At 45.9% G+C, this 18,437-nt stretch overlaps 1 protein-coding gene and 1 long non-coding RNA gene across 2 annotated transcripts in view; one reads left to right on the forward strand and one right to left on the reverse strand.

The window, feature by feature from the left end:
• LOC310767021 overlaps positions 1 to 18,437 on the forward strand; it is a 962,895-nt gene that overhangs the window by 544,049 nt on the left and 400,409 nt on the right. The gene's annotated exons all lie outside the window — the stretch shown is intronic.
• Positions 1 to 18,437, reverse strand: part of RYR3 (ryanodine receptor 3) — a 265,223-nt gene that overhangs the window by 50,102 nt on the left and 196,684 nt on the right. The window contains exons 71-72 of the mRNA XM_083607824.1: positions 15,508 to 15,528; positions 3,241 to 3,255 (exon numbers count right to left, since the gene is read on the reverse strand). Coding sequence (XP_083463950.1) covers positions 3,241 to 3,255; positions 15,508 to 15,528 — 36 coding nt within the window. The remainder of the gene's footprint in view (positions 1 to 3,240; positions 3,256 to 15,507; positions 15,529 to 18,437) is intronic.

Genomic DNA, 18,437 nt, shown 5'->3' on the forward strand with positions numbered 1-18,437 from the left:
ACGAATAACATCTGAAACAGATAAAAGTTTTGACAATAAGCTTTGTACTTTTAGAAGACAGTAAGTGTTTCTAACATTCTGAGCATTCTATGCATGTATGAAATGTATCTGTAATGCTGCTTTTAAAAAAGTCTCATGTTGCCTATATATGAATTCAATAAAGTCATAAGCCTATGAGTTTGTACACTAGAAAGCTACTTTTCATTAACTCCATTGTTGATAAAAAAAAAATCAGGTAAATGTATCAGACTACACTGTCAGCAGCTTCAGTCACCCAGAGCATAAGGAAAATGAGCCCTAGGAAAGAGACAGTAAACAGGTTGCACATCAACATAATATCTGTCCTATTCTATCCAAATAATGTAAAATAAAACTTTTTATTTAAGGCAGCAGATCAAAGCTCTGAGCAACAACAAGGTCATCATTAACAGAATCATACTATGAACAAACTTACACTAAAAAGCCACACAAAAAATGTCCCCTTCCTGAATTCCATGCTTGAAATAGACTCTCACTGGCCACAGTGAGAATTTGCCACACACATGAATTCAGAGCTGGGCTCATAGCATTTCACTGCTACAAACAGCAGGCGCTTGCTATAAACCCTCCACATCTTATTGCCGCTGCAAATGAAAATTTAAGGCCCTGAGCAAACTGTACAAGCTTGTTATGCTGGTACAGTAAGAGATGTTAGTACTGATTGTTTGCAAACAATTACCACACGGTTTTTATTCTAGGAGAAAGAAAAGTCTAACAGTGCACACACTTTGGGTAAATTGTTGCAAAGCTCTCGTTTTTATGAAAACTACCAAAGCATCTTGCCATTCCTATATGTTTGGCAGTTCAGTTATGAACAAAAACATGATGTGGTGGTTTTTCTTCAGGGACCGACAAATGCAGGAAGTATTTTGCCTCAAAGCTTTGCTTGTCAAAATGCCTTAGAAAAAGTTTTCTACAGTAGCAATGAAATAATGGCTCTATATTTAATGACATTAATTTGTACTCTACTTTGATAGCAGACAAACAAATGCCACAATGTATCACGGGGACCCAGTGGCGTCACTCGTCTGTTAATCAGGGGAGGTAACTGGTGTAACACAGGAGGTAAGTCAGTCCTAGTTTTTCATTCTTCTGTTCCTTGGAGGACAGGTTTCTCCAGAAAAGATTCCCCGTTATCTACTTCAGTATGAGTGGGTAAGAATGTTTAACATAAACGCAGTAAAGGGGGGGGGGAAATACATTTTAAAAGTGAAGAAATGCTCCATTCTGTCTCTGCCACCAAATTTCAGACTTTTAAAATTGCTACTCAGTAAATCTCAATTTACAAAGATAGAACTGGGGATTCACAGAACATCATGCTCTATTCATGACAGTAAGGAAGTGGGTTGTGCTTTAAAATTATCTGTTCATATTTATTCTATACTAGCAGAAACCCATCAAGGGTATCTGTCCTTTCTTTCTACTCATCACCCTTATTATTAAAGCAGGGAAGGTCTTTACTTACTTTCCCCTCTATAATGAGGGCTACAATTTGATCTGGTGTAAATGTAATGCTGAGCTATAGACTACTGATAGGTTTGGAATGTTTGCAATCCACCTAACTAAACAAAGTTAATCAGGCAGCTTACATTGAGCTGCTTCACATGTAAAGCTAAGTCCAACTATGGCTTAGTGCAAAAGTGTTAACATGGGGGGTTCCCAGAAGAGACTGCAGCTGCAGCACTCCTCTCCCAGACTTGCTGCTGCTACAGTGCCATAAGCTAAGCCATGGTTTGGCTTAGTTATGAAGGTTCCCAACCTGGCATTTGGGAAGGCTTTCATGGGCGCCCTCAGGCAGCTGTTCCAGACTCTGAGCTTTCATTAAAAGAAGAAAAGGGTCTAAACTTCCAAGAAAGAAAGTTATGAAGCAAAATGTGCAAGTACCCTTTGAAGCAATTTCTGTGAAATGAGTAAACCTTTGTTTTTAGTGAATGAGTGAAGTCAGAGCTGTGATTGATAAGTGAGTTGTTTGGACCAGGCAAAAGGAATTCCTGGGGTTGCAACTTTACTTTTGTTTTATTTCCTAGTTACTGGATTCACCCATTTGCTGCTCTCTTTGCTTTGCTCCTTGCCAGCAATGTGGAGAAGTTGGCAGCATGCAGCATCTTGAGAATTAATTTTTTAAAAATGTGGGTGTGGGGAAAAGAAAGTCGGGAATCCTACCACTGCTGTTGTGTTAGTTTTGCTACCTCCTGGCACAAAAAGCAGGCATCTGTTTGAGAGCGTCCTCGGTTAAACATGGGGGTGGAAAGAGAATATGACAACCCTTTTTTTTTTGTTTCGGCTGCATGTCCTATAGCAGGATTGTTCCAAAGTTGTGGTTGGTGGTTGTTGTTTTTTGGAGGAAAGAGCCCACTGCAGAGGCGTCACGATGACAATGGTGATAATGACCACCTTTTCCCTAGTTGTTCCCAAGTTGTTGTGTTTTGCCAGGGCAGATCCAGCACAGAGCCGTCATTATTACCAATATCATCATCACCTTTCCCCCGGATTGTATGCAACTAAGCTTATTTAGAGCAGACCCACTAAAATTAATGGCCCTAAGTTAGTCAAGACCATTCATGTCAATGGGTTTACTCCCAGTAAAAGGTTGTAAAATACAATTCATAATTCCTACATTTTTCCTGATTGTTTCCAAGTTGTGGGGAAATTTTAAATAAATTTGGTACTGGATGTGTACACTGATTTTAGTGTGATTCAAAATTATTTTGTATCCGTAAGTCTTGATTGCAGGGAAGGAGGGCAAAGAGGAGGGAAAGAATAATTTGATAATCTAGATATTTTAATGGACAATCATAGCAATGACAAGCATAGTACATTTACTACTACTACTACTACTACGTCTATTAGTATTTCTAATGTTAAAAATCCCAATACATTAATGAGTCACTTTTTCAATTAAAGATACTAAACTAATTTACATAAAACGAGGATGGTAACAGAGGCAGAAGAGAGATGTTGTTGGGCCATTTTCTTCCCCATGAAATCAATACCCAGGCCTGTATAGAAAAGTGTGTAGGAGAGGAGTATAAAAACAGATGTTCTGGCAAAATCTGCCTAACTTTCCAATAGGATTTATATTGGGCAGAACATGTACCTTCCCTTTGTGACGCCACTGCTGTGATCAATGGAAAGAATGCTGAGAGCCTGGTCATCTCTAAAACTAAAACATAAAGACACATCATGCACTTTGACCTGTACCTTTACTTGCATGGCCTGTATGAAAGAAAAAATACAAGGAAAAAAGTAAGTAAACTTGATGAAAAGATGGGAATTTTACAAGTCAATTAGAAACAATATCTTCTTTTTTTCAACAAAGTAGCTAAAATACCTTGCATTTACAATGAACCATTACCATGTGTCATTATGTGCTTCCTTAATAAAAGAATGAATTACTGCATTAGATTAATTTCTTCTATTATTACGTTTACTGAGGGTTAAAAATAAAGAATATACTGAGGATTACCAATGGCAATATATTTTATTCTATATATATTATGTAAACCCCCATACTGCTGTTTTAGTCAGTTTAGAATAAAGGAAAACCATAAACAACAATACATTTACTATCTTTATAATCTTTTAATACTGATGTTTAGTAATATGACTTGAACTTAATACTAATGAATGTTTGACAACACACACTTACCAATTTTTTTAAAGCCTTGTATCTGTTAACAAACAATATTCACAAGAAATGCAACAAACCAAGTGCTTTTGCTTTAACATGGAAAACTAACGTTACATGAAACTTTGTGCAGGTTACAGAAAGTTTGATTCTGCAATTATTTCTCGACCTTCTCTCCTTTTGGCCTTCTTGGGCACTTTAAAATGCCACGATTCAAAGTTAGAAGTTAAGGACTGAGGTCTACAATCGCATCTACTTTTCCCAAATATATTTTAACTAGTAGAAGATAAAGTTAAATACTTTTGTCCTATGGATTTCAAGCTCTTGCTAAACTTTGCTTGCTTTCCCTGGAGAGACCTACCAGACTGATAGACAGTTTCAGCCACCTGGCCAAAGTCAGCTCTTCCATGTAGCCTTTAGGCTAGACTGAATGTATAAATTTTATTCCTAGTTAGGCTTTTTTCTCTCTGCTACATCTGTGCTCTGGATTCCACCCCCCCCCCGCCAAAAAAAATTGCTTTTAAATGCTGGATATTTGTTTGCTGTATTTTTAAACTTTTTCTACTCTGACTGAAATTTATTTTTATCCTATAAAGTGTGATACCCATTTCTTAAAATAAATTAAATCCTCTACTTAAAAAAAATGGGAGTTACAAGTGCTTAATTCTGACTGAATTGTGCCCTAGGAGTGTCAAAGAGAAGGGACTGTGCACAATACAGTCGTATAAAAAGAAAAAGGAAATCTCCTGAGAATGAGTTGCTGTTATTAAGGGTCAAACTAGAGAGGATGTTAATGCAAGTTAAAAGGTAAAGGTAAAGGGACCCCTGATCAAACTGCGGGAGGCAGTGGAAGACAGGAGTGCCTGGTGTGCTATGGTCCATGGGGTCACGAAGAGTCGGACACGACTAAACGACTAAACAACAACAAAAGGACCCCTGACCATTAGGTCCAGTCGTGGCTGACTCTGGGGTTGCGGCGCTCATCTCGCTTTATTGGCCGAGGGAGCCGACGTACAGCTTCTGGGTCATGTGGCCAGCATGACTAAGCCGTTTCTTGCACTTTGATGTGCTTTTGAACTGCTAGGTTGGCAGGAGCAGGGACCGAGCAACGGGAGCTCACCCCGTCATGGGGATTCAAACCTCCGACCTTCTGATCGGCAAGTCCTAGGCTCTGTGGTTTAACCCACAGCGCCACTCACGTCCCTTTAATGCAACTTACATGTGCATTTAAAAAATGTAAATAGCAACCATGGAAGAGTCCACAGTATCACAACTGCAGCAGAAGGGAAGGGGTTTAACTCCTCTCACCATACCCTGACAACAACCCCGCCCCCATCCAAAAGCTGCTATTTACATTAAGAGAAAAGCTTTTAATGCAGGGGTCCCCAACCTGCGGCCCATGGGCCGGAAGTGGCCCATGGAGGCCGTTTAACTGGCCCCTGAACTGAGCTGCCCGCTTGGCGAGTCCCTGCGCGCTGCGCTAAACCGGCCTTGCGGCACAGGGACTCTCTTCCGCGGCTCTGGAAATTGCTTCTGTGCATGCCCAGATGCTGGAAATTGCATCTGCACAGGCGCAATTTTCGGTGTCTGGGCATGCACAAAAGTGTTTTATGGCACCGCGGACATGCGCAAACGCTGTGCGTTGTGCTGTGCCGGTCTGACCCAAGGAGGATCTCCGCAGGAGTGATCTGGCCCATGCCCGGTAAGCCTTGCCGACCCCTGCTTTAATGGCTTTCATTTTTATTCATATAGCTGGGAAGTGGAGGGATTTTAACTGAGATCACCTTTCCTCCTTCAATCCATGCCCATATTGGCACAGCTAAAGACACCACTTGTCTTTAAAATGTAGAGATTAACTGCATTCATTCATTCAATTAATGTCATGTCACTAATTTTGCTCTTTTATTATAATTCAAAACATTTATCTAAAGATGGTCATGGAAAAATGGTGTTGATAGTCCTGCAACATTAATTACATATATGTTTAACTGGAGCCATTAATATTAAGCAACAACAGTACACTTCACACAGGAACAAGTCAGAAAGAGGACAACAGTATAGCACTCACAGCTCTTACTAAATAGCAATACGTTGTGGGCTCTTTCTAATTTTTTTTATGTTCATTAAAAACTCTGAGCGTGAAATAAGTGAGATTCTCTCTCACACATTGCTTAGCTAACATTTTGGATCGGGGTCTGTTCATTTGGGGAGTAAGTAGTGGAGCCTACTACAGTTGTGCCTTGGAAGTTGAACGAAATCCGACTTCCAAAACGTTCAAAAACCAAATCATGCAGCCAATCAGAAGCTGCCGAAGCCCCGTGAGACGTTAGGGTTCCAAAAGAATATTTGCAAACTGGAACAATCACTTCCGGGTTTGCGGCGTTCGGGAGCCAAAACGTCCGAGTTCCAGAGTGTTCAACAACCAAGGTACGACTGTACTTGAAAACTGGATTATGAATGCCTCTGGATCTATTCTTCAGTGCATCTTTATTTCTTTAGCCTATAAAAGCTATACATTAATGTGTGAAACTGATAGCAGTGGGGGGGCACTGTATAAAACCACAATATTGGAGAAAATTTACAAAGCCATATTTGGAGCACAGAGATATTTGCTGCTTTTTAAAACTGTTCTGTCACATGTTAATTCTTTACAGTGTTATATACTGTAATAGGTGATTCGTCTTGTGAAATTTGTCAGGTGCTTCTTGCCTTAGGTAATTTGTTCGTCTCTGTCAGCTAATAACAACTTAGATAAATAAAGTTAATTGCTGTGAATTCTGAAGATAAAGCAGTGGTGGGAACCTACATCCCTCCAGATGTTATGAGACTCCAATTCCCATTAGCCTCAGACAGAATGGCCAATGCACATAGATGATGGGAGTAGTAGTCCAACAACATCTGGAGGTACACAGGTCCCCATGTCTGGAGTTTGAAAGTCCTTCCCCAGCCTGGAAATACCAAAGTTCCTTCTGCCCTAAAATCCTATCCTTTTACTGAATGAACAACAAACATTTTGAAAACATTATCAGGTCTCATGCACAAATTCACAAAGCCTGCAGTGAGACACAAATCCCACCAAATGAAGTAGGATTTACTTCTAAGTAGACATGCATAGGATCAGAATCAAAGTCTCTTCCTCATGTACCTATGTAGGTAAGATTACATAGGTAAAAGTTAAAGAGCAAACTCCTTATAAACTTTATAATCTTCATTTACTAGGATGCTTTAATACTGAAACTTAACACACTGTTTTCTATTTGAAGTTTCTGATTTGCACATCTGAAAGCTACTCGAAGCTGTGTAAGGGAATGGGGTCCATGATTCAAAAACAGTGTATTGAAATACGTGGAAAAATGAATCTGGGAAACTGTATTTGGAGGATAGAGGGACATTAAAGCATTTCTGCAAAATATTTAAATATGCTAAAGCTAGATAGCCTAAAAAGAGTGTAACATTTATAAGGGGTTTGTTCTTTCAATTTTTGTGCCAGTTATCAAACCCAGACACCCCACTTCTGATTCAGTTAAAACAGTCAATTCCTATTTTGGATTCTGCATGAAAATGTGTTGTGTGAATATTTTCTTTTGTTAGATCCCTGACCTAGTACATGTGGTTGTGCATAAAGTTATGGGCTGAGATCACATATACCATAACAAGTTAATATTTACTACTACCAGTTTTGTCAGAATTGGACACCTGTTTGGGAGGGATGAAAAGGTGCGTAGAGGCTAAATTCAGGTTGACTTTGCTCCCCCCCCCATGTCTGCTGCCACATTATGGTCATTTAGAGATCAGACTTCAATCTGCCTATTCCAAAAATGTACCATGACTCTCAGTATATAAATTTGGATTTAATTATATAAAGCCATTCAAATCACTTGTAGGATTCAAAATTCAAGATACATTTCTTCTTGTCTGCTCATGTCTGAGGAATATAAAGGAATATAAATGTATATATCCTGAAAATCTGAGTCTGCATTTCAAACATACTTTTCACATGCAACTCTTGTATGCAGAGTTATTGCCTTTGACGTGTATTTGACACTGAATAAATTGTGCGTCTATCTGCACATAATGATTTGATAATTTTAGCATCATCTGGATGCCAATTTGTATTCAATGTGAGTAGGCAAGTGTCAGAGACTGCCTCTAGGTCCCGGCTCACAAAGGACCAACGCTAGCCGGTAGAACGGTATAAAGTCTTTATTGAAGTATAGTTTCCATTTCCAAATCTTAGCGTGCGTCTCTACGTCTATTCCCTAGATCGGCGAAGTCCCATCTGAATCTCCGCCTCCTGTACACCAGTTCAAGACCCTAGCCTTGCTCCACCTTTTGCGTCTCTCCTTTCGCCTCTGGGTCCTACCACCCCCCGGGGTTCCTTCCTTCCTGGATGCCTCGGATGCGGACCCTTCGGATTCCTCCCCCTCCCTTCGGCGGGCTTTAGGACCTGGCTCCCTTTCCGGGCTGCTCATTGCGCCTCCCTCTGTTACATTTGAACTTGGCGCGCGCGCGCTGTCTCCGACCCTCCTCTCTACCGTTTCCTCGCTCTCCGACGCAGGCGTGGCTGCTGCCGGAGAGCTGCCTGTCGCTGGTGCCTGGAACTCCTCCCCCCTGCTGCTCTCTGGTGGCGTAGCTGGTCCGGATTTCCAGCTGCTGCTCTCCGGTGGGGTAGCTGGTCCGGATCTCCAGCTGCTGCTCTCTGAATCCCCTCTGGTCCCTCCTTCCTGAGGTGCCCCTCTTGGCAACCCCCCAGCTCTGCCCACGGGAGCCCCTTTCTGTGAATCCTCCGATTCGCTGGAGAGACTTAGGGACCTTGGTCGGCTATCGTCGCTAACTTCTCCCTCCGATTCCTCTCCATCCGTCCCTTCTGCTCCTGAACCCCTGACATCCATCCCCCCCTCGAAGCCCCCCCTTCCCCCCTCCCCTCCTTCCGGTGTGGGTTCTGGGTGCTCCGTCGTGGCGGGGGTGAGTGCCGGATACAGTTCTTCCCCCGTGTCGTACATCACATCGGGCAGGTCTGGCTCTTCCTCCGTGCGCTCGTCGACGTCGATCTCCTCTGCTTCCATCTCCCTGCCTTCGTGTTCAAATCCCACGTCCTCCCCCAACACGTCCATGTCCATCTCTCCCCCGTTCCCCTCTGAGGGTGATGCCTGCCAGGGACCCCCCAGCCACTTCCTGCGCCACTGCTCCTCTGGTTGAGTATCCCACCAATAGGAGCGGTCTGAGGCAGAACCCGAGGTTGAACCCTCCGGAGAGCGTATGTGTGGTGCCGTCTCCTCGTCCGAGTCGAACCCCTGGAACGTGCTGCCTGAAAGTGTGGGTGTGAAGAGCCAGTCGTCGAAATACTCGGCTGGCATGGGCCTGTGTGGGAAAATGGCATGGAACTCTTCCTTGAGAAGAGGCTCGTCCAAGGCATAGCCCGGCACCCAACTGTTGGCGCTGGCCGGGGTATCCTCTCTGGCAAGAAGGTATTCTACTCCCTCTTCCCCCCATCTCGAGTCTAAAATCTCTGTGGCTTCGTTGATGCGCTCCCCTCTTGGCGACCCCCCTTCCCTGGGTCCTTCTCTGGGCGGATCTGGTGCTGTGCCTGGCTCCTGAAATCTATGCGGTGCTTTGTAGGGCGTGAGCACCGATCTATGGAACACCGGATGCATTCTGGAACCCTCCGGAAGCGCTAACCGGAAGGCCACTGGATTGACCTGTGCCTGGACTTGGTAAGGCCCTAGCTGCTTATGCCCTAGCTTCTTCTTGGCCAACGATTTGGTCGGCACTGCTTGCGCTGCTAACCAGACCCAGTCTCCCACCTGTATGTCTTCCCCTACTCTCCTGTGTCTGTCAGCCTGCAGTTTGTATGCGTGCTTGGCCAGTTCCAACTGCCTCCTAAGCTGTTCGTGGACTTCCTGCAACTCTGACGCTAAGTCTTCCGCTGCCTGCGGCTCCCCCTCCCCCACTCTCTCTAAACCTGGGAAGGTTCTGGGATGCCTCCCGTTGTTGGCGAAGAACGGCGTCACCCCCGTCGACACGTGCTTCGTATTGTTGTAAGCGAACTCTGCGAGGGGCAGGTAGTCCACCCACGTGTTAGGCTGCTGATTGGCGTAGCATCTCAGGTACTGCTGCATGATGGCGTTAACCCTCTCCGCTTGTCCGTTGGTCTGCGGGTGTCTCGCCGACGCTAGATTGATCTTGACGTTCAGGATGCCCATCAACTTTTGCCAGAAGTTCGAGATGAACTGCCGCCCCCGGTCGGATAGAATAGATCGTGGCAGACCGTGGACCTTAAACACGTGGTCTATGAACAGCCTGGCGGTCTGTTCTGCCGTGGGCACCTTCGCACACGGGATGAAGTGTGCCATCTTGGTAAACATGTCCACCACCACAAGCACTGCCGTCTTTCCCCTCGAACTGGGCAGATCCGTGACAAAGTCCAGGGCCACCCGTTCCCACGGCTCAGACGGCGTCTGCAACGGTTCCAGCAATCCCGCCGGCGGTTTGTGCACTGACTTGGCTCTTTGGCAGGTGTCGCATCTCGAGACGTAATCCGCTACTTCCCCCCGCATCTTGGGCCACCAAAAGTCTCTGGTCACTAGTTCTACAGTCTTTTCTCTGCCAAAGTGCCCGGCAGTGGGGGCGTCGTGTAGCTGCTGCAGCACCCTCGCGCGGAGGTCATTCCCCGGCACGTAGAGTGCTCCCTTGCGGATGAGCAACCCGTCTCTGATCTGGAACTCGTCGTCCTTCACCGTGCCCTTGTGCACCTCCTCCATCTTGGCTTGCGCGAAGGGGTCCTCCTGCAACGCTCGACGTACGGCGTCCAGATCCACGGTCGCCGAAGCGCAAGCCCACGCTTCCGGTGCGAAAATGTGCTTGGCTGCCGACGGTGCCTCCTCCTCGAGGTATTGCGGCTTTCTGGACAAGGCATCCGCCATGATGTTGTTGTCACCCGGGATGTACTCTATCTTGAAGTCGAAGTCCGCGAAGAACTCTGCCCATCTAATGTGCCTCTGATTCAGGAACCTCGCCGTGCGCCAGTACTCTAGATTCTTGTGGTCCGTGCGGACCTGCACTGTGTGTCTGGCTCCGATAAGGAAGTGCCGCCACGCCTTGAACGCTGCATGGATGGCTAGCAACTCCCTGTCCCAGATGGTGTAATTCTGCTCCGACTTGCTGAGCTTCCTTGAGTAGAAGGCGCACGGCCTCCAGTCCCCCTGCTGGTCTTGTTGCAACAGTACAGCTCCCACGGCTCTGTCTGAGGCGTCTGTCTCCACCCTCATTGGTCTGCTGGGATTCACATGCAGCAGCTGCTCCTCGGACGCGAAGAGACGCTTGAGTTTCTGAAAGGACTGCTCCGCTTCCTCCGTCCAGAGAAACTTCTTCTTCTTGGAGCTGAGCGTGTCGGTGATGGCCGCCGTTTGCATAGCGAACCCCTTGATGAACTTGCGATAAAAGTTGGCAAAGCCGACAAACCGCTGGACTTCCTTCCGATTGCGCGGGCTTTTCCAGTCCAATATTGAGCGAACCTTGGCGCTGTCCATGGCGAGCCCCTTGTCCGACAGTTTATAGCCCAGGAAATCCACCTCCGTCACGTCGAACTGGCACTTCTCCAGCTTGGCGTACAGCCTGTGCTCCTTTAGTCTCTGCAGAACTTCCCTGACATCCCTCTCGTGCGCCTCTCGCGACTCAGAAAATATCAGGATGTCGTCCAGGAAGCATACGCACTTCTTGTAAAGGAGTCCCGCCAACACGTGATGCATAAAGGCTTGAAAACAGTGAGAGCCATTTTGTAATCCGAAGGGCATAACTCTGTATTCGTAGGTGCCCAGTGGTGTGAACATGGCCGTCTTCCACTCGTCGCCCTCCCGCACACGAATCAGGTTGTACGCGCCTCGCAGATCCAACTTGGTGAAAACGCGTCCTTTCCTTACCGTCGCGAGCAGGTCGTCTATTTTGGGCATGGGGAAGGACGAGGGCTTGGTTTTCGAGTTCAAAATTCGAAAGTCCACTACAAGCCTCTTCTGGGGCGTGTCTCGCTTCTTCACAAAGAATACTGGGCTGCCCCCTACAGCTTTCGACTCCCGGATGAACCCGCGCTTCAAATTGTGGTCTATGAACTCCCTAAGTTCCTGCAGTTCATCCTCAGACATGGAATACAGTTTCCCTGTTGGCAGCGTCGCCCCCGGCAGGAGATCAATCTTGCAGTCATAGGGTCTGTGGGGGGGTAGCTTGTCCGCTTCCTTCTCGCAGAACACCTCCAAAAATTCAGAATACTTGAGAGGTACTGCTTGCAGCGTGCCCAAATGTAACTGTGGGTCATCCTCCTCCCCTTCTGGTCTAGGCAGAATGCAGTGTTCCGCACAGTAGGAGGAGCCAAAAGTCAGTTGGCGTTGGTACCATGCCAATGCTGGGCTGTGCCTGTGTAGCCAACTCATTCCCAGAACTACTGGCGTGTCCGACAATTGGGTGACGTTGAAGCTGATTATTTCTCGGTGATTCCCAATTTGCATCACCATAGGTGGTGTCTGCTGTACCACCTGCCCCCCTAGCAGTTCCCTGCCATCCACTGTGACAACGTTCAGGGGCAGTGTGGCTGGCAGTAGCGCTATGTTGTGTTGTTGAAGGAATTCCAGTGCGATAAAGTCCGCATTACTGCCAGAGTCAATCGTAATCGGCACTTCTAAAGTGAGACCACTGGGCAGCTGGAGCGATGCGGTGAGCTGCACCACTGGTTTGGGCGGGAGGGGATCCGTGGGCTTCAAAATCTCTGGGGACTTCTTTACTGACTCGCCTGGCTGGCCCCCAGTGCTTCTGTTTCCAGCCAGACTCCTTCGTTTCCCTGCTGTGGTTCACTTTGCTGAGTTGCTCCCATTACTGTCATTGAAGCTGCAGTGTGCTTGTGGAGCCTCTGGGGACACTCTTTCGCCATGTGCTTCGGACTTTCACAGATGTAACACTTCCTGTTCCCTCTAGGCTGCTTTGTTTTGACTGCTCCCGGTGTTAAGGCTCTGGTGGCTGATTGAGCTCTAGCACCGCCGATCTCCATTGGCTCCTCCCCCCCTGCTTGCGGAGGCGTTGATTGCGCACGCGCGACATCCCTGGGCAAGAGGGAGGGCGCTCTGGCTGGTGTGCGTCCCCAACGCCCTTCTTCTCTGTCCCATGGGCGTTCCTCCAGCCTCACCCCCACTGCGAGCGATCTGTCCACCACTTCCTGGGTGCTTTTGGGTCTCTCCCCCCGCGCTATCTCATCCTTGATTTGGGGGTTCAATCCTTCCCAATAAAGATCTCTAACGGGGGGGGAATCCTTGTCCCACCCCAAGGCATTGACCAATGCAAAAAAGCGGGAGTGATACTGCCTCACGCTGGCTTTCCCTTGTCTCAGCCCAAATATGTCCTTACGGGCAATGTCAATGTCTATTTTCGATAGAAAGCAAGAATCCATCGCTTTAATGAATGCAGCTGAACTCTGGAGCGCTGGGTCCATATCTCTCCACAGATTGCGCAGACATGCTTTCGCGTCTCCATGCAAATGAGACAAGATAAACCCCACTTTTTCCTGCTCATCTCTAAACTCTTTTTCCAGCAGTTTCAGCGCAAACTGCACGTCTGCTCGGAAATTGGGGTACTGCTGTAAATTCCCATCGAAGTGAGATACAATGCTGCCTCCTCTCCTCCCCAACCCGATCCCCTCGGATCTGGACCCCGTTTGTGCCTGCTTAGTAAGCACGTCCAACCTGGCTTGGAGATCTCGGCATGCAGCAGCCGCTTCATCCTCTCTTTTCCTGGAGGCGAGTATCTCTGCGCTGAGCTGCGTTACCGCTTCTTGCAGGGAAGCAATTTGCTCTTCAGTAGACATGTCGCTTGACTCTTGTGAGCTCCCAAGGCACCAGTCCTCTTTCCTCCCTGCTTCGCTCCCCACACGCCGCTTGAGTCAAAGAGCACTGATGAAAACTTTGTGAGATGGGACTTACTGTCAGAGACTGCCTCTAGGTCCCGGCTCACAAAGGACCAACGCTAGCCGGTAGAACGGTATAAAGTCTTTATTGAAGTATAGTTTCCATTTCCAAATCTTAGCGTGCGTCTCTACGTCTATTCCCTAGATCGGCGAAGTCCCATCTGAATCTCCGCCTCCTGTACACCAGTTCAAGACCCTAGCCTTGCTCCACCTTTTGCGTCTCTCCTTTCGCCTCTGGGTCCTACCACCCCCCGGGGTTCCTTCCTTCCTGGATGCCTCGGATGCGGACCCTTCGGATTCCTCCCCCTCCCTTCGGCGGGCTTTAGGACCTGGCTCCCTTTCCGGGCTGCTCATTGCGCCTCCCTCTGGTACATTTGAACTTGGCGCGCGCGCGCTGTCTCCGACCCTCCTCTCTACCGTTTCCTCGCTCTCCGACGCAGGCGTGGCTGCTGCCGGAGAGCTGCCTGTCGCTGGTGCCTGGAACTCCTCCCCCCTGCTGCTCTCTGGTGGCGTAGCTGGTCCGGATTTCCAGCTGCTGCTCTCCGGTGGGGTAGCTGGTCCGGATCTCCAGCTGCTGCTCTCTGAATCCCCTCTGGTCCCTCCTTCCTGAGGTGCCCCTCTTGGCAACCCCCCAGCTCTGCCCACGGGAGCCCCTTTCTGTGAATCCTCCGATTCGCTGGAGAGACTTAGGGACCTTGGTCGGCTATCGTCGCTAACTTCTCCCTCCGATTCCTCTCCATCCGTCCCTTCTGCTCCTGAACCCCTGACAGCAAGTTTTTCATGGGGCTGCTAAATATTATTAGGATGCAACAACAAGAAAAGTTGGATTATATGACTGAATCAATTATGCAAATTAAGCAAAGTTGGATTATTTTTCTTATTTTGTATAATGTAACACAGAAACACATTGGCACAACTGGCTAGCTTCTTCTTCTAACGAGACACACGACTACAGCTAGACCAGCTCGGCTGGTCAGAGCATGGTGCAGCTAATGTCAAGGTTACTGGTTTGATCCTTGCAAGGGACAGCTGTATATTCCTGCATGGAAGGGTTTGGACCAGAAGATCCTCAGCGATCCTTCCAACTCTAGAATTTGATGATTCTACATCTTGACCTACTGGTTATTAGGCCTCACTTGCCTATTACATTAATGTATAAGGACAATGCTTTTCTAAACAAAACCTGAGGGTTTAATTCTGTGATGAACAACAAATTTTGTATTTCCCCTGCATTTTGGAACTGTGATATGCATTCGCCCTGGGTTTGCACACTGGCTGTCAAACAAATGTTCTATATCCGTCATTTCTATACAGGCGACTCTCAACTTACGTTCCGGAGGTAGCATGTGAAGCCAAAATTGCATATTGTTAAAACACACTGGTTTCCAGGGTGGGTGGGATTGCCAAAGTATTGTTTCCCAAATGTTCGTCCACTTTCCACCCCTTTTATTTTTATTTTTATTTACCAAGCATGTAAAGCTGAATGCACACAAGTTGTGAGTTACCTGTATAGAGTTCTGCCTTGACTGTGGAACTAGAATATATTTCTGCTTTGCTCTTGAAGTGTAAGTGTTCACCCTGAGTTCTCTTAATTAAGGCTGGGGTATGTGAATCATGTGAATCACCCTATGAACAAACAGTATCTTAAGTTTGTTAGATGAAATAAATGAATATGTAAATACTGCATCATGTTTAGATAAATATAGATGTGATATAAACTGCAGTAAGAAATAATTACATCTGCATGCCTCCTTCATGAAAACACCTACACAAAGTTAAAAAATAACAGATTAATGGAGTGGCGTATCTGTTTCAGTAACCTATTGATAAGAATCTGTTATTTCACAGTACAGCCCAAGTAACCCATCTTTCTCAGACTAAATGTTCACTAACTTACCATTCCCCTCCGAGCAATCTGCTGCCATATTATCAGGAAAAAAGTTAAAAAAACTTGCTCAGCTTTAAATAAATTCAATTTGACAAAGGTTAACAAAATAGTTGCATTTTTTTTTTAAAAAAGTAGCATTCAGCTGTAAATCTGTAATATTTATGTTTTGTATCTTCTGCATACAATAGTCAAGTTGGTATAACATATTTCAACAGATACATATATTATGTATTACACACCATATGTACAATTTTAATTTTCATAATGCACTCTAATTTCCCAGCTAACCATCTTTAGCCAGTGAGCACAACACGGAGTTTGATTAACATAGGAAAAGTGAATTATACATTTTTGGCCATTCTTTTGGGATATTATCAAGAATAATAAAGGCTGAAAAGCTGGTTATTTTATGGCATTTTGGAGGGTGCCTTACCTTTGAGACTTCTTTGTGAAGTTGATGTTTAGGCACCACTCAAAAGTGGACATTTCCCATGGCTCAGTCAATAGGAAACAGCCAGTATTAACCCCCTTCTTCAAAAACCTGGGGCAGAGGCAGGGGCGTAGGAAGTGGGGCGGGGGGCAGACCGCCCTGGGTGCCCTCACTGAGGGGGGTGACATTCCGCGTGCCGCCCACCTGCGACTCCCAAGCCTTCCCCCGTTCCCCCTTCATTTTGACAGCTTGGGGGAGGCTTGGGAGTCGCTGGCGGGCATCGTGCCAAATGTCCACCAGGGGCAGCTCGCTCCGCCCCCGGCTGCAGGGCACACGCACCACTCTGAGAATCTGAGTGGCTATCCCATGCCGGGGAGGGCACCCTCCGTGCCACGCCCTCCTCGGGAGCTCGCCCGCTCTTGGTAGCGAGGGCATATGCTCCACCGCTGGGTAGAGGCTACCCCTTATTACAAACATTTTCTTCCAAAGCAGGATAATGATGAAGTCTGGTCAATCCTACAGCTTTGTATGCTTGGTATCGATGCTGCTCTTTCTCTTCTTCTCCTCTGCCACCCTTAAGATTCTAAAGCCTGAGCATGTGCAGTCATGGAAGCTCATTAGGCTTCTCAATCTCAGGTGCTGATTCCAACACTTTCTCTAGTCTGCCTATTCCAAAAGCCCCTTTAAGCAGTGGCGGAGCTTCATGCTCTTCCTCTGCCAGTGCTTTTAAGGGCTCCATTGTTTTTCCTGCTCCCCCTAGATTCTTGCTAGCCAAAGCAGAGATTTTTTCTCTTGCCTGCTGCCTTTTCTGTTTCCTTGCCTGACCCAGGAGTTTCAATGCCCCTCAGTTCTACCTCTTTGGCATTGCCCACCAAGGCTGAGAACAGTGTCTCCTGCTTCTGTCCTGCCTACCATCTTCCTAACTTTCTCTCTCTCTCTGTAACTGTGTTTTTAAGAACAATTTTGGCTTCCTACCTTTGTGTGCTATGACTGTTTTAGAAGCCACCTTCTGGTCCTCCTTGCCCAGTGATACATGACTGATGCCTAGTCTGCAACATCAGCCCAGAGAGGAAGAAGCCTAGTATGCCTTCCTAAGCAATGCTTAACCCAGGCATAGGCAAAATTGGCCCTCTAGATGTTTTGGGACTACAATTCCCATCATCCCTTACCACTGGTCCTGTTAGCTAGGGATCATGGGAGTTGTAGTCCCAAAACATCTGGAGGGCCGAGTTTGCCTGTGCCTGGCTTAACCCATCCAGCCTTTCCAATTCCTCTTATGCCTTTGGGTTTGCTCTTTCATGTGTGCATGCTAGTTTAGTCATGGATAGACTCCATTAGCTCATCTTCTCAACTAAAGAAGTGTATATTGTTGTCAAGCTATTCCCACTGCCATAACAAGTATTGTTGCTAAGCTATTCCCTACTGAAGTATTAATAATGTGTAGAATTTGATTCTCTTTGTGTTTGCAAGAAACAACATCTCAATTTTTAAGACCCATGTGAGTGTAAGTTACATCTGCCGAGATGTACTATTGCCAGTATCTTAAAGATCTTAATTCACAGGACTCCTAGAACATTTATATGTGAAACACATTGCCTGCCAAGGCAATTTGCTAACATAGGAGAAAGCAGTCTTTCAAAGGTCCCAAGCTATTATTGTCTGCATAAGTCAATTCTGAATGTGCCCCCCAAAACAAAGTGGATGATTACTTTCAATGGGAAAAAGACAGGGGACAAACAACAACCAGACTGACAGAACTTCTTAAAGGGAGGAAGATTTAGTTCCAGTAATAATTGTCCCTAATCTTGGCTTTCAGGATTCTTTTTGAAAATCTGCCCCTGATTGGTTGCGAAATTGACATAGAAATGATGCCTATGCTCAACAAGAAAAAAATAGGATTGTTTCATCTTGCATTTCAGTTGATAATGGTCTCAAATCCCAAATTTTTAAGCAGTTATGTTAAAACTCCTGTCCAGGGATAGTTTTTCCAATCAAAACTTGAATACTAAGGGACAGACATACTGAAAGCAACAAACATATCATGACTGCTTTTTCCATTGCACAAAGATACTTCAATACTGTTACAGTGAAGTAATTACACAATTAAAGAAAATCTGGTCATTCATATATATATATAGTTGTTGACAAGAAAGGTTTAACAACAGGAAACTGGTTTAATAGCAGAAAGCCAAATTTAAAAATATTATTATTTATAATAAATTTCATTTAACGACCAACCACAGGTACTTGGCACTTAATTACACTTGGTTTTCTGTGGTGCAATATCTGGTTAAAATACTTAAAAAATAATTTTCAACAAGACAGCATTGGGTGCTTGAAAAAGTACCAGATACATGTCAGGTTATAATGTATAAAATCATTTAGCACGTATGTTTCAGAGACTAAGAAGACTAGAACAGCTGAAAATGTCCTTCAGGTATGGAATAAGAATGGGTCAGTTGTGGATAAGGCAGTAATTATTTGTGCTCATACCGTGCAATAGATTTGC

The sequence above is a fragment of the Podarcis filfolensis genome (assembly GCF_964270895.1).
Source record: "Podarcis filfolensis genome assembly, chromosome: 1".
Classification (NCBI taxonomy): domain Eukaryota; kingdom Metazoa; phylum Chordata; class Lepidosauria; order Squamata; family Lacertidae; genus Podarcis; species Podarcis filfolensis.